This window comes from Myxine glutinosa, chromosome 1, assembly GCF_964187855.1.
Source record: "Myxine glutinosa chromosome 1, kmMyxGlut1.1, whole genome shotgun sequence".
In the NCBI taxonomy this organism is placed as follows: Eukaryota; Metazoa; Chordata; class Myxini; order Myxiniformes; family Myxinidae; genus Myxine; species Myxine glutinosa.
The window spans coordinates 284026709-284043600 of record NC_136261.1 but is presented as its reverse complement, the minus strand read 5'-3'; the positions used below and the strand labels follow the sequence as shown (position 1 = coordinate 284043600).

Sequence of the window (16892 nt, the reverse complement as noted above, 5' to 3'; positions counted from 1 at the left end):
CTCCCAATCTGACCTCAAAACTCTACCCACTCAAATTATGCCGCAAAGTTGGCTCTCTTTCTCTTTTCTACAGATATTACTTTGGTTTCTGCTGCCAAAAACATGCTGCTTTTGTACCTCCGCCATTAGCGAGACCACGGCATACTCGACAAGCCACTACATCGCATGATTTTTGTGTGGCCATTGGCAAGTCAAGGTTGGGTCATTATGATGTTTGTTTCTTCCCCTCCACTGCCAAACTTTGGAACTCTTTCGAGTCTGCCTTTCAAGGCCAACTTTGAAATGTGGTTTGCCCAAGAGAGATCGTGGTTGAGAGTGAGACCCAAGAGTTTAAGCAACTGGGCCCTTTCGAGAGAGCTGTTGAGAAAGTATATTGGAGTGTTTGCAGTATGGTCCATTTGTAGAGCGAGACGGGAGGTTTTCTCAGGATTTAAAGACATATTCCAAGTGTTTGACCAGTTTGTGATTTTGGCAAGTGCGAGGAGAGGGAAGAGGCTGCTGCCTGTCTGTCAGAATGATGAGGGATGTCACGACAGAGTGGAGACATCAGCAAAGAAATAGAGGATTTTCCAGAGAGTTAGTGAGATAAAATTGATGAAGATTAGGAATAAGATGGGACTGAGAACACTGCCTTAGGGTACTCCTGCCTTGATGGGGAGAGGAGAAAAAAGCATTCCATTGAGAGCAACACGTTGGCTATAAGAGCGGAGGAAATCGGTAATGAAAGAGTGGAGTTGGCCTTGATTTCCATAGGCAGACAGTTTGGAGAGCAAGGCAGGATGCTAGACTGCAATGAAAGCTCGAGATATGGCCAGAGAGACGGCCCTGATCTCATCTGATATTGAAGTCGTCCATGCATCCATTGTTGGGAGAGTAGAAGCAGCATGTACAAGGTAGAGTGACAAAGTCTGAATCAAAACTGATGATCAGAGATGCGATTATTGGAAAAAAAGGAATGATTTAACGTCAACTGTGATGATGGATTCCATGACTTTGCTGACGATTGGAAATAAGCTAATTTGGTCTGTAGTTGATGGGATCCGTTTTTGCACCTTTTTATGTAATGCTGTGATGTTGGCCGATTTCCAAGCAGAAGAAAGATGACCTGTGGTAAATGACAGGGTGAAAAGGGTGAAAAGTGTTTATCACACACGTGAGCTGATGCTGTCCAGCCCAGTTGCAGAGTAAGAGTTGAGGGTTGCTAGAAACTTTTCCGCTTTCTCAATTGCAAAAGACAGTTGAATTCAGGAGCAGTTGGGCAAAGCACATTCAAGGCTTTTTGTGCCTGTGCTGTGTGTGTGCCGGCACTTTTAACCTGGCATTGTTAGTGAAAAATCTGTAATTCAAATAATCTTTCAAACATAATTTTCAGCATTTCGACAAAAGAATGGAAATTTCAAAATGGTCAACCGTAATTGTTCTGTTCCTAAATGCAAATCAGTCTCACGGAAATATATGACCACGAGAAATATCCGTAGATGAGAGGTGTTGGGTACATAATATTTCCTGTTAGTACAAGTGAGCAGTGGCAGGTGTTATAACACACTAACACACACACACCATTTCTTTGTGTATTTTGGCTTTATTTTGTGTATTGGGCATAGCAAATACAACAACTTGGAATATCTTGAAAAACAAAGAAACCACAAGTGTATATAAATACATAACGGCCAGGTTGGCCAAGGAAAACAACCAGCTGATAGAAAAATCATCAGAGCTGTAAAGAAAAACCCGAAATCAACTGTCAATGACATCACAAACAACCTCCAGAGTGCAGGGGTGCAAGTGTACTGTTCACAGAATACAATGTAAATTTCACAGAATACTTTGACAGCAGAATTACAAAGGCTACGAGAGCAAGGTAGGATGCTAGGATTGGAATGTTTGCCCAATTTTTCTTCGTGATAACATTTGACGTCAGCATGACACAAACCTCTCATCAGCACCAGAATAGAAAGGCCAGATTAGAATTCGCGAAGAAGCACAGAGGTGAGCCAGTAGAGTTCTGGAACAGTTGTACGGACAGATGAGACCAAGATAAACCTTCACCAAAGTGATGAACAGGTGAAAGAGTTGAGAAAGAAAGGAACTGCATTTGATCCAAAGAATACTACCTCATCTGTGAAGCATGGTGGAGGTAGTGTCATGGCTTGGGCTTGCATGGCTGCCTCTGGAACTGGCTCACTCATCTTTATTGATGATGTAACTCATGATGGCAGCAGCAGAATGAATTCAGAAGTGTATGGAAACATTTTGTCTGCCTATGTACAAGAAAATTCTTCCAAACTCATTGGGCGGTGCATCACCATGCAGCACGACAATGACACAAAACACACAACATCACAACCAGGGAGTTCATCAGGACAAAAAGTGGAAGGTTTTAGACTAGCCAAGTCAATCTCCTGATTTAAATCCAATGGAGCATGGATTTCACTTGCTGAAGAGGAGACTAAAGGCAGAAACCCCCCAAAACGCACAACTGAAAATGGCTGCAGTAAAGGTTTGACAAAGCATCTCACAGAAAGATAACAAGAGTTTGGTGATTTCGACAGGCTCGATGTAGTTACCCTGCGCTCGAGAAGCGAAAAGCAGGGTTAAGCATTCAGTTGCATTCGTGTGCCACATGTCGTGTCTGCATTTTAAAAATTCATTTTCTCGGCAACCATTGGTCTGATTGACATGAAATTTTAACCAGAGGAAGGCCTCCTCCTGTACAATATTTTCATGAATATTATGACGTCGTAGGTCACGTGGTACAGACGCCATCTTGGAAAAATTTGCACCTCTATCTCTGAAACCACTCCATGGAAAAAATTGAGACCTGGCTCATTGTCAACTACTCCCCATGGGGAATAAGATATGTTAATGATGATGTCATCGGTGCCTTCGTTATGACGTCATCATTCGACAATTACAACACATCCATCCTATCAGTATTAATTTTTTTTCAGCAACTGTTGGTCTGATGGACACGAAATGTTCACTAGAGAAGTGCCTCCTCCTTTAGAATATTTTAATGATAATCATGACGTCATAGGTCATGTGGTACAGGCACCATCTTGGAAAACGAAAAATGTTGCACCTCTATATCTCCAAAACCGCTGCATGGAAAAAATTTAAACATGGTTCATTGTAAAGAACTCCATATGGGGAATAGGTGTTGTTAATGATGACATCATTGGTGCCATAATGATGACGTCATAATTCGACAGGGACAACACTTAGTCTGATCAGTTTGAAATGTATTGAGTGTGATCTATGCAACAATTATATTAGAGAATATAAATTTATGATGTCATCGCTCACGTGGTTTGGCAGCCATATTGGATCAAAGAAAAAAAATGTTCAAAAACAGAAAAGTTGGCTCGCAACAAGTTGACTGCACAGGGTAAGTATTCTATGAATACCATCTAGTTATTGTATGCAAGGTATATGCAACCAAATATTAACTATTATACTACTTTAATTTCCTTTACGTTAATCTGTTCCAATACTTATGCTTACCAAAAATGGGGGGACTGAACATAAAAAAGTGCTGTTGTTCTACAATACTAAAACATATATGCACAAAAATACAAAGAAATGAAAGCTGACCTTCTGTACTCTTGCCTCGTATTCATCTTTTTATCTCAAATCCAAATTTCTTGGGTCTATAGCAATAATAGCAAATTTGACTTCACTGGTTCCAGTACTTATGGAGGGCACTGTATAAAAGCTTTACTTTGTGTAGCTTGTGTAGCTCTTATTACCTTATGTAGCTGTATGCAGCTTTCTTTGGCAGTAAGAGCATGGCAGGAGATAATTTCTAAAATTCCAGCCACCTGGGGTAATTGATTTGGTGATATCCGATTGGTTATTCCCTCCAACGGTTGCGTTATTTTCACTTTTGTGGTGCGATGCAGTGATATGCATGAAGCATGGGTGACGAGTACTCGTTATGGATTCGTCACTTCCGTTGTTGGGGTTCTCATCCACTGTAAACATTTTTGGTTCCATGTACTATTATTGTTATCGTTTAAGTGAATTGGAGATAACTGTTTTCAAAAGGTAAAAAAAATTAATGTTTTAAAAAGAAACCGGAAACGGGATCGGGAACCGGATGAAGAAGAAGAGGAAGAAGAGGAGGAAAAGGAGGCGGAGCAAGTGAGGTCGGAGAAGGAGCCGAGCTGCTTTGAGGTTTTGAGCAAACGCTGGCGAACGGGGGTCACAAGTGAACTTTGGGTTTCCTGGGAAAGGGATTCCTGCGACAGAGTTATCGCTGTAAAAAATTTTATTTTTTTATTTTTAGTATACTGAATCGAGGCTCGTGAAAGAGCTCACATTTACTTCACAAACATGTTTGAAGGAGCGTGGACTGGAGCGTGGATCGATAAACCTGCGTGACAGGTTTTGCGGTCGATTCCGAAGGGAATCATTGGAGTGCCGTTACGTCTCGAGAACGGACCATTGGCCATTTTGCCTCGCGCCTGATTTCGCATCGCTCCAGGTTTTTCACCTCGCTTCAACCATTTCAACGCATCCAGCCGTTAACCTGGTATGTGTGTGTAACGTGGATTTTGAGTGGGAATTTGCGGTTCGTCGATTGGGAGCCGTTGAACATCCATATCCGTAGGTGTGATTTCCCAGTCGCCTCTGGAGGGTACCTTTGCCCATCTTTGGCAGTGTGACTGTCAACCGAACGGGATTCTGGTCACGATACAACATCGTTCTGACGATCACTGGAGCGTGGATCGACTTTGGTTTGAAGCTGGGACAGAGACATTGGGAATGTTCTTTTCGCTCACTTGGAGCACAGTGAGTTATATTGTACGAAACTGATGGTACCATCATAGGAATGATATATTGGTTGTACAATTGATTAATATTATTATTAATAATAATAATAATTCATTTATTTTGTATAGCGCTTTTCATGAAGCCCAAAGGCGCTTTGACAGAGTGCAAAACATAACGCATAACAAAACATGAAAACAACAAGTGCAAAAAGACAAGAATCAATAGGGGAATATTTAAAGCAAAAGGAGGGAGAAGAAGAAGTGATAGTCAGGGGTTAAATGCTGTGGGTTGAATGTTGAATGCAGTGCTGAACAGGTGGGTCTTGAGTGATGTTTTGAATGTGGTGAGTGAGGAGGAGTCTCTGATGGTGTGAGGTAGTGAGTTCCAGAGGGTGGGAGCAGCGATGGAGAAGGCCCTGTCCCCCCAGGATCTGAATTTGGTATGTACTGTTATTCTTGTGTGACCTTAATACAATACTTGTTTGTTGGTAACAATTGGTGTGGTTTCACCATTGATCTTTGACACACAGAATAACACATCGTTCTGCCGTGACTCCTCTCGGGGCTCGGAGGTACACCGTGACCGGGGTTTGGGGAGGAGCACGTAACAGTACTCAATAAGAGTGATGGCACCTCAAGAAGGCAAAGGCAAAGGGAGGACACAAAGTATTGACTGATTCTATAACAAAGACACTGTTCTTGTTATTTACTGAAGCAGTTTAACCTGTATTAATAAAGAATGAATATGAATGATCGTTTTAAGGCCATTTTCCCCACTAGAGCGGGGGTTGGCCTTGCGGGCCCCATGCCAATCATGGTTCCCCGTTTTTTTGAGGCAATGTTTTTATGGCCGGATGCCGTTCATGACGCCAACCCTTAGTCGCCTCTTACGATGTGCAGGGATACAGTGTACCTATTCTAAACCGGGGTACACACCGGGAAACCTGTATTAATAAAGGCTGTGTGATATTTATAATTAGTACATACATATGATTGTTATCACTGATAATTTGATGAATTTACCTGAAAGCATGAATACGATTGGAATAACACAATTTTTTGCACAGTACTGTGTATCCAGTAAACCCTTAAATATCGCTGGTTTAGCTATGGCAGTTTCGACCATTCCCAAGAAACTTCTTGGCACACCAATTTATTTATAGCCAGGCTAAATTTCAACCTTTTGCAGATTTTAATTTATTTATTTTTTCTAGCAGCGTTGTGTGTCGTATATGGGTCATCTTGCACCAGAAGCCTTTCGTAGTTTATAGCACACCCTTAATAATAAAAATAGTGGCAATACCCCTGGACCTGGTAGAATTGTCTCGATACTGAATTTGTGAATACACTGACTGAAGGTATTTTAAACGGTATCATGGTATTCTGAACCAATTTCAATGGTTGCGAGAAGAAAGGGCAGAATGTACAATCATACTAACATAACCATAAGACTTTAAACAAACAAACAAACAAAAAGTACCTATTTTTGGGAGCAACCCCCCTACCCCCCTTCCCCTACCCCGTATATCTCCACAGATCCCAATTTTTCTCATGCCTTGAACAAACATTGGTACATCACGGGTGATGAAGGTTGTGGTGAAGTTTCATCGACATTGTGGGTGTAGTTTCTGAGAAGAAGGCAAATACCCATTTTTGGGGGCAACCCTTACAATGCACTCCTCAGGGCCCGATTTTTTTTGATGCCGTGAACAAACTTTGGTACATCATGGGTGTTGAAGGTTGTGGTCAAGTTTCATCGATATTAGGTGTGTAGTTTCTGAGAAGAAAGCAAATACGTATTTTGGGGGGTCAAACCTGATTTCACTTTGACCCCAGGAGACCCCCTTAGAGTTTAGACTCCTCTTTTTTAAATGTGGTGAACAAACTTGAGTTGCAACATACCAAACATAATTTGTGCCAAGTTTGGTCACAATCCCATCAGCGGTTTCGGAGAAGAATTTGCAAGTGTTTACAGACTGACGGATTGACGACCGACGTGCCATCGCATAAGCTCCCCAGAACTACTTTGCAGGCGAGGTAAAAAACATAGGGGCAATACCCCTGGTAGAATAAAACAGTAAACTGCACTGACTAAGGGTATTTTAAACCAATTTCAATGGTTGCTAGAAGACAGGGCAGCATGTCGAATCATACTAACATAATCACAAGACTTTAAACAAACAAAGAAAAAATACCTATTTTGGGGGGCAACTCCCCTTCCCCAACCGCATACACCTCCCTCCTAAGACCCCAATTTTTCTAATGCCTTGAGAACAAGCATTGGTACATCATGGGTGATTAAGGTTGTGGTGAAGTTTCATCGAAATTGCGTGTGTAGTTTCTGAGAAGAAAGCAAATACCTATTTTGGGGGGCAACCCCCCATAGACCCCCAAAGGGGCAGATTTTTTTTTAATGCTGTGAACAAACTTTGGTACAGCACAGGTGGTGAAGGTTGCGGTCAAGTTTCGTCAAAATCGTGTGTGTAGTTTCAGAGAAGAAAGCAAATACCTATTTTGGGGAGGGGGGGGGGGGGGTGGGTGAAGGTCAAACCTGGATCCACTTTGACCCCGGTAAAACCCCTTAGACCCTGATTTATTTTTAATGCCGTGAACAAACTTTAGTCACAACACAACAAATATCATTTGTGCCTAATTTGGTCGCAATCCCAGCAGCGGTTTCGGATAAGTAATTTCAAATGTTTACGGACTGACAGACGGACGGACAGATAACGCGCCATCGTTTCGTTCCAGGTGAGCTAATAAGCAAATCTACTGTGCAGTATATCCATAAAAGCAAGGCAAATACCTGTGTTGCTTCAAATGCTCCCCAGTGTTTCTCGTGCACTGTTAAAGCATAAAGTGATGGGCAAAGGTGAACTTGGTGCAAGAAGGCAGCAAAAGGGAGAGACATTATTGGTCCCCACCACCTAAATAATTAAAAGTTCACCCATCAGCTGGAAAGCATGTGGTGTTTTAAGACCTTAATGGTTTACTTCCTGTAGATTTTCCTGAATGCAAGGGGGGAAAATCATTACACAGGACTAAAGTGACTTGTTCGTGATGAAGTGAGACAAGCAATATGCAAGTAATGCCCGAGGTGTGCTGTGTCAGTGTGTGATTTTATCGAATCATAATACCATGACTCACCCAACCAATGTGACCCTTACTACTCGCAGAAAAGGCTTGGGAAGTTACAAATCACCCTCGACCCCCATACGGTACCGACTTTTCATCTCGTAATGTTTTTTCCCTTTACAACAATGAAAATAACATATGGGTCCATATTAAGTTTGCGAATAATGAAGACCTCAAAGTACATGCTACGAAATGGCTATGTTCTGTTCCCAAAGATTTATACACAGATGGCATCAAGGCACTAAAACATTGATGTGAAAGTATGTATGTATCAGGGGAATACCTTGAAAAGTTGAAGTTTCATCAAATCAGCTGAAATTTTAGATTGTATTTCTCATAAAAAGAAGTATGCCTCAAATTTGAAATATCCGTGTGTGCTATTAAATGGCTAAGAAGCTAAATTCAAGTATTACAAATATTGCATCTTAAAATGTGCAAGGTTTGAAAATATATTTAAATTTAAAATGCAATATTTATGTTAGTCAGCCTGTAAGAAGAATTTCAGATGAAATGGAAGAAAATTGGGAGGGAAGTATGTGGCCATGAAGGAGCCGAAGCAAACTAATGATATTTTCCTAAAAACGGTTTCAACTGTCTTTTAGGTTTCAATTTATTCGCCACCAGAGGTGGATGGAGGTTATGTTTTCACCCCTGTCTGTCTGTCTGTTTGTTTACTTGTCCGTTTGTTTGTGAACAAGATATCTCAAAAAGTTGAGGACATATTCGGACGAAATTTGGCAGAGGTGTAGCGTATGTGACAAGGACGAAATGATTAGATTTTGGTGAAGATCCGGATTCGGATCCGGCTACTAGAATTTTTAAAGTGATTCTTCACCATTGGGAAATAGGGCCAAAAACGATACATAGCAGGAGATCTCAAAAAAGCTGTGGACGGATTTGGATGAAACTTGGTGGACCGGTTGGGTGTTTGACAAGGAAAAATCGATTCAATTTCGCTGAATATCGGGATCCGGATCCAGCTAGTATAATTCTTTAAGTGATTCTTCACCATTGAGTGATAGGGCTAAAAACGAGGGATAGATCAGGGAATGAAAGACTGGACCTATGGTGATTCCTGGGATTGATTTTGATTAAATGTGATTCTGTATTGTGATTTTCAGGTCTACTCTGAGATACAAAACGTAAACTGTTCACCTGGTGGAGGTATGCTCTCTACTGAGTGTCGTTCTAGTCCTCAATGGGCTCATTTACATATATGCACATTAATACTGCAGGATTTTTTTTTAACCCTACTCCCACTTCTATTTTAATTTTGTTCATACTTGTTTGTAGAAGTGAATTTGCACACAGAGAAAGGTCATTCGTACCATTTCCAAATATGAAGTGGCTGCGTGTGAACGAACACGTGCTTTACAACAAATAATAATTGCATTTATAAGATGAAGCTGACATAGCCAGTAATGAAATCTGGATGTGATGGATCAGAAGTGAGAAGACAACTAACTGAGGTTGCATGCAAGGCATGTATGTGAGCAATCCTCAGAATGGGAGTTGGCTGACAGGATGGCCTAGACATACGCACACTCGCCTCTAAGCTGTCTGGCCTGGATTCGTATCCCGAACCAGCTATAAATTGTCATCCCAGTGTTTCAAAAGCAGGGTGATTAAATTATTGTGTGTGCCGTTCCTCAGATGGACGTTAAACTAGCGTCCCGTCTGCCAGCATTTGTTGTGGATGCTAAAGATTCCAAGGTGTTCTTCACAAAGAGTATGTCAGTAATCGCTAGCATCATGGCCAAATTCCAAATCCCTGCCCAAATCAGTGGAGGTCACTGCATCAGCGGCACTGCCGCGTCATCAGCCAATGATGCTACCCCACAGCCTTGTGCTGCATACACACAAATAAGAAGAAGAATGGAAGTTTCTCATACTCTTCTGGCATAATCCACAGATGGCCCCAACTGTTTACTCACGCATTAGATGACCCAACACAAAAGGTAGGGAGATCATGAAGAGCATTTTCCGGGATGCTGAATGTATGTTACAAGTGATTTTACAAGGCATCAATCACTACAACATCAATGGAAACTAGTATGCTGAACTTCTGAACAAGTCGAATCAAGCTTTCAAGATAAAAGGAGATGGAAAGTCTCAGAAGCAACTTCTCCTTCAGGACATTGCATCTGCTTACATCTGCAGAGGTGAGGTGACGATGAAGGATTATGGATTTAAAAATTTGCTTCGTCCACCATATTCTTAGAGTATGACTCCCTCCGGCCTCTAATAGTTTTGAAATCCAAAAAGTAAATAAAAGACCAAATCCAAGGGTCAGAAGACACATTATTTTGAGATCAAATACACTTTCAGGGTCAAATGATGCTGTTAAGAAAACCATTGAGGGTATTGGACTCATTTGATGGGATATTTGACTGCAATTGGGTAAAGCAGTGTTGAAAAGGATTTTGAGGAGTGGGAGGTGCAGGGGAGGGAGGCTCTACTCTCTCTATTTGGGACAATCATTTTTCTGAGGAGATCCTTGTTTCTGCAACAATACATTAAGATAAAGACCATAAAATGTGCACTCAGTTATACAAGCAAAATACCGTGAAACAGTAAAACAGGACCACCACATAATGTCACCACCCATTCTTACCCACAATTTTTATTATCTCCTAACCGAACACGCTTACTTGCAAGATGCAGCGTTTCTTCCCCTCCTCTTTTCCTGTTCCTCCATTCCCTTGCTTATTGCGTCCAATTATTGTCCCATTGCAGTATTGCATGTTCCTAGTTCTGTCACTTTGCTCTTCCATGAGCCTTGATCTTGGAAAAAAAAAAGTCGCTCTGTAAGTTGGAAAAGGTAAAGTGATCAAACTGTTTCAATTGGACTCCTCCAAATTCATTGCTATCCCATCCTGATTCCTTCAATCATCTCTTGGCTCATGGTCAAGCAAAAAGGCCCACTTTTTGCAAGAAGTTTGAGATTTCTTTTCTTCTTTCTTTTATTGACTTCATTAGTCCTGTTATTAAACTTGAGATTTATAAAACAAAAAAGATAATCTCAAGTTTAAAGTCAGGATTAATCTTAAAAGTACACTTTTTCGATAGATATACTTTTTCGTATATCTATCCCCAGATACACTTTTTCGAAATTCCAACTTCTTTCCTGGAAGTCCTTGCAGTGTCCATATGTTTTATACTTCTCCCACCTCCCCCCAAGCCCTCTCCCTCCCACAGTTCTCTCGATGTCCCTGCTCTCAAATGTTGTGTTTGTGTCCTTCGCCCTCTCTCCCCATCTTGTCTACCGCTCCCCTTATTTTGTGTTTTATGTGTCGGTTTGTGTCGGTTTGACTTTCTGTGTGATTAATGTTAGCTCTTTCACGAGCCTCGATCTTGTATACAAAAAAAGAAAGAAAGTAAAATTATACACTTGATGTGCTTGTTCTCCAAGACTCAAATCAAAAGCCCTTTCTCACCTGTGCCGATCTCCCACATCCTCGAGAAGTGTAGAAATTTTATCTTTGCTGTGAGAAGCTTCTTCTTGTAGCTTCTTAAGCTCACTGCGCACAAAGAACCAAAGTTCTTTAACTCCATTCTCCACTTTCCGTTGGAGACGTTCCTGCTCTGCAGGAGGACCTGGGCTATTATTCGTCTTTACAACCTCAGGCCCCAAATAAACATCTGTGTTCCGAAGGTGTTCACTTTTCTCACCCACCGGTTCTGCAAAAAGGAGGAATTAAAAAAAAAAATCAAAACACAAGGACCATGGCAATAGTACAAAAACCCTTAGTAAGCCAAAGCATGGCTCCTACTATTGTGAACACAAGCAAAAGCAAATAACTGTTCCAGCTTTCAATACAACTTGCCTGATTGAAAGTGCTGCTTGTAGGAGGCGATTTTCTCCATCGTAATGAGCTGCTTCCGTCGTCTCACAGGGTTCCTGCAAAACCAATGCACAAACTACCAAGGCTGCAAAATAAAAATAAAAAGTAAACACTTTGCCTCCTCTCGTAAAGACCTCAATCATTGATAGTGATTAATTTTTCAAATCGACCATCCATCCTTAATCTCAGGCCTACTCAGCTGACACTGATTGAACCTGGTAACTAATATATTAAGAGTACTTATTAAAACAAAAAGCTGTCCTATAAAGATATGGGGGAAGGGGAAGAAAAAAAAACCCAACATTGCAACAGACCTAATCCAGTCATAAGTATGACAGTAAAGACCATGAGAGAAGAAGAAGAAAAAGAATAAGAAGAAGTTGAGGAAGAAGGAAAAAAAAAGACCAGCAGAAAGATCAAAAAGAAAAAGCAATATTACCGAAGGTCTTCTGCCATGATTCTCAGATCCTCATTCTGTTTCCGCAACCTCTCCAACTTGGCCATGATTCCTCCAAGCTCCCATTGTTCACTTGAGCCCAACCCAAGTTCTGGATCGGGATCACGACTCAATCGGCTACCCAGGTAGATCAGCAGTGACGCCCAGGCAAGCAAAACAAGCAATGCCCAATGCCAAGGTGGCAACCACATTCGCATGGTGCCCTACTACCGTGGTGTTGTCAGAAGCCTCTTTTCTCGGGCACCTCCACTCCACAGAAAATATGCACTTCTGGTGTGCGGATAGCCCGAGACAAACCACGACAGCAATGTCCAGAAGGCTGCACCCTCCAAGCCTTACCAGCTGACCAGGCCTTTCAAGTGCCAATGACAATTTTATGTGGTACCATGGCAACCCCCTCGTTTTCTGTTCAGCAGAAACACAGGCACAGGTTATCCACTTAGCTTGGTGCCATCATTTTCAAGTTCAATTTTCACACAATACTCAAAAATGTATGAAGGAATTTAGTTTATTCATCTATTAGTCATTTTAATTACCATTTAACATCATGAAAAATAAGCACTTGGATATACTGAAGATGCCCAAATATCAAAATATCTAAAACAAGAGAGGTCATAGAAAACGTTAGCTGCAGTGTTCAAATAATATTGTTGCGGATATAGGATTTGGCCTCCATATCCGCTTGTAAATATTCCCCTATTTCCCCAATACTCCCCAACTATCCCCAATCCCCCATTCCCTAGTCCCATTGTCTGTAAACAACACTCTGTAGAACCGACCTTCCCCTTTTTCCCCCATTAAATGTCGTGCCCAGGTCCACCGCATCTCACGTAGACAACTTTCAGACATCTTGCTAGTTATTCTTAGTCTATGTCAGTTAAGGACTCGTTTCCATTAATTCTGACTCTTCGTTGCACCAGAATGTGATTGTATGGCACCAGTAGTGAGTTTAGGACCTCCCCATACCTCCTCCCATCTTCCTCATGAAACTACAACAACAACAACAACAACTACAACAACCGCGGTGCGGGGAGTGGGCGTCCTCACTCCGGCTCGGTTAGCCGCCATGGCCCATGTGCTCCGACGGGGTTACCACGAAGGGGCTGACTGCCAGCTCCTCGTCGGGCGGAGCCCGGTAACCCCCAGCACCAATAAGGAGCGGCGGGCCGATTCCATCTGGGGCGGAGCTAACGAGCCGAGGGCATGTCACTCCCCGCTGGATATACGCAGCGACTTACCGGATGTGAGGTCAGATGCGCCGGAACTACGGAGAGCAAAGGACGCCACCTCCAGCGCGACGAGACCTCCCGCATCTCTGGACCGGACTGGGTCGATTCTGCCCCTGCGCCAAGGTGCACCTTGAGCCTCGACTACCTGCCCTTCCTTGCCATCAATCCCTGTGTGAGTCAGTTTTGTCCTGTTTATCTGTCGTCTGTCGGGGTTACTATAAGACCGTATTTAAGTGCCCACCTTACTATGCTGTCTCTCTTGTCCTTGTAATCTAACGTTCCGTAATATTATAACCTCCTCCGGAGGTCTTGAGAACTGTACCCCTGGTGTCGTGTCATTTAATCCAGCCGTTGTGTCCTTTCCTTAATTGATTTAGCATAGCGCGACTCGGCCAACGTTCGAGTATAATCGGGTAAACTGTGCAGACGCGGTCATACCAAACCGCTCGGTAAACCAACATCCACAACCGCGTCTGTAACAATTGGTGTCGAGGAGTTGGATTCGGACCTGGGACTAAATTTGTTAGGCCCAAATTTTGGAACACCAATTGTACCATTAGGGTAACAATTGGTGTTGGGAAGTGGAATTCGATCCGGAGCGCGTTTCACGCGCTCGAAATTATAACGGCGAAATTTGATTTTGTTTTACGAAAATAAAAACCCGAATTTTGAAAGTCGCGCTATGGCAGACCAAGACGGCTGGGTTCCGGTAGTAGGGAGTGAGGCAGGGTCGATCCAGGACCAAAATGAGGGACAAGAGGGGAGCGAAGCAGTGAGGGTAGCAGATTCGCAAAATAGCGTCGTCACGCACGAGGTGGCGGGCGCGCGAAATGGCGCCTCGCACATGGCCACGGCGCCCACGCCCGCGACCGTGGCAGCGCCACCGGTGGATTCGAACCTTTTCCTCCTGCAAATGAGGGCCTTTATGGAACAAATGGGAGACCAAATTGGAGGTTTGAAAAACAGTATGGGGGTAATGAGGGACGAAATGAGGGCTGATAGTGAGCGATTAGAGGGCCAAATGGGGGTAATGGGAAACCAAATGGGGGTAATGAGGGACGAAGCGAGGGGTACCGGTGAGGGGTTAGACAACGGGATAAAAGAGGTGAAAAATGGGTTAATGGGGGTAGAAAATAGAATGGCTGCCCAGGAGAATCAGATAGAGGGAGTGAAAAATGGGTTAGAGGGGTTAGAAAACAGGATGGAAGGCAAATTGAGGGACATGAGGGACCAAGCGGAAAGGGAAGTTAACCAAATGGGGCAGCAGATAGAGGGGGTCAGAATGGGGGTAGAAACCAAACTGGATGCTCACAGGGAGGAAATGGAGCAGATGAGGGTGGCATCTGGGCAGGAGATGCAAGTGATGGGAGAAGAGATCAGAAGAGGTGTGAGTGAGGAGGTCGGAGGAGTGCGCGAGGAGGTGAGGCACTGTAAGGAGCACATGGAGAAGGAGGTGAGAAAGGGGACTGTAAAGTTACAAGGGGGCATAGAGGACCTGACGCAGGAGGTGGAACAGCTGACGGAGGGACAAAAAGGACTAACGGAGCAGGTTCAAAGGAACACTGCGGTATTAGGAGGGTTAAAAGTGACACAGAAAGAACTAAAAGATGACTTGATAGCGACGAAGAGGGAATGTCAGATGGTACGTGAGGGACTGACAACGAGGTTGGACGAGGTGACAGAGGTAATGGAGACGAAGGACCGGCAGGTGAGGACGCACATGGAAACGGTCAAGGTAGCCTTGGAGGACGAGCTTGAGGAGACGTACCGGGGAATAAAAGAGGTGAAGCAGAAATTAGAAGAAGTGGAAGAAGGGGTGAGCGAAATTAAGAAGCGACGGAGAGGGGATAAGAAAGAGATAAAAGAGGAGATAAAAGAATTGGTCCGAAGTCTGTGTTCGGATCGTGATGATGTGCTCATTAACCGGATGAGGGATTCGCAGGTGATGGAGGAGAAGCGAAGAGGAAGAGGACCCGGTGTAAGTGGTGACCAATATGGTCGTGCGTATGATGCGCCAGGGGATTTAAGAAGCTTGGGGGTCGAGATGGACCCGGGTGTTCGTGAGAGGCTGTTGGTGAAGTGTGCGACAGGTCTGGTGTGCGAAAAAGGAGGTGTGCGAGAAAGTCCGACTCTGGGGTGTGTGAGGAAAAAGTGCGTGCCAAGGAGTGAGGGTGCTGGCAAGAGTGAGTCGGTCGTAGCGCGTGTGCGAGGGAGCACATGGGAGCGCGTAGTGAGGAGTGTTACGGAGGGTGTAAAGGGAGAATGCACGCCTGTGGTGAGTGTTACAGAGGATGTAACGGGAGAGGGTGTGCGAGAAAGGTGTGTGACGGACAGGTGCATGAGGAAAGAGTGCGCTGTCGGGAGTAAGGGTGAGTGCGTTGTCAAGAGTGGTGGTGAGAGTAGTGAGAGTGACAAGGAGCGTGAGTTGGTTGTGACAGGTGAGCGAGGATGCACACCTGGAATGGTAGAGCGTGAGTGGGAATGCACGCTGGAATTGGTAGTGAGGCACGTGGTTGGGTGTGCGAATGAGAGCACACCTGTGATTGTCACAGAGGAGGTGACCGAGGAGGGGGCGCGAAGAGGTGTATTGGTGAGGTGTGCGAGCGACGAATGTGTGCCAAGGTGCTCAGTGGTCAGGTGTGTGACCAAGGCTGTGAGTGGAATGAGTGTACCGAGGTGTGTAAGGAAAGGTACGAGGAGCATGGGCACGGCTGGATGTGTGAGCAAGGAACGGGCTGCGGGGTGTAAGCATGCAGGTGAAGCATCGACGTTAAACGGGTTAGCGGTTAGAGCGACTTTTAGCCGAATCGGGCCCTCGGTGCGTGCTGGGCCTCGCTTTGAACGGCCGCGTCCGTGCTCCACTAGGCGGAGCGGGCGGCTGGATAGGAAGGGTCGTCATGGCGACCACTTTTTGTTGAGGCATTCCGGCAGGTCGAGATCGAGCCATGGGATGGCTCCGTGCCGAGATGGTGCGTGGGATCTCGGCCCGGGTAAACCTCCTTCCCTGCACCGAATGCGGGACGTATCCAGCCGCTGGCACCAAACAACCCGCATTCATTGCTCGGCTTTACGAAGCCGGGCTTTGGACAGGAATTGGCGCACCGAGAGGTATTAGTGAGTAGACGGGTGATGAGGATAGTGTTTTGGCCCCGAAATTAGCAAAAAGCAAAATTTGATTGGCAAAGGATTGGCAGTAATGATTGGCAGATGATGGGCAGTGATTGGCAAATTTTTGATTTGTTGAAATTTGATGTGCAAAATTGGTAGTGAGCGATGGGCCCGGTGGGTAAGGGGGGCATCCCTGCCACCCTTCCCATGGTGGGGCAAAGGAGCAATAGATTATGGGGTGTATGGCAGTGAAAACTAGCCCGGGTGGGTTAGGTTATATTGTAGGGATCTAGCGAAGATGACATTAGGTAACGTTAAGTTTAGTTAGTGACTGATACCTGTA

General features: G+C 44.1%; 1 protein-coding gene across 6 annotated transcripts in view; it reads right to left on the bottom strand.

The window, feature by feature from the left end:
* FUT8 (fucosyltransferase 8) overlaps nucleotides 1-16892 on the bottom strand; it is a 201369-nt gene that overhangs the window by 92062 nt on the left and 92415 nt on the right. For all 6 annotated transcript variants that reach the window (XR_010986755.2, XM_068133799.2, XM_068133808.2 and 3 more), the window contains 3 exons: nucleotides 12195-12617; nucleotides 11738-11811; nucleotides 11348-11591 (listed from right to left, as the gene is read on the bottom strand). Coding sequence is in view for 5 of the 6 variants with exons in the window: in XM_068133799.2 (XP_067989900.1) it covers nucleotides 11348-11591; nucleotides 11738-11811; nucleotides 12195-12409 (533 nt within the window). In the remaining variant the exon portion in view is untranslated. The remainder of the gene's footprint in view (nucleotides 1-11347; nucleotides 11592-11737; nucleotides 11812-12194; nucleotides 12618-16892) is intronic.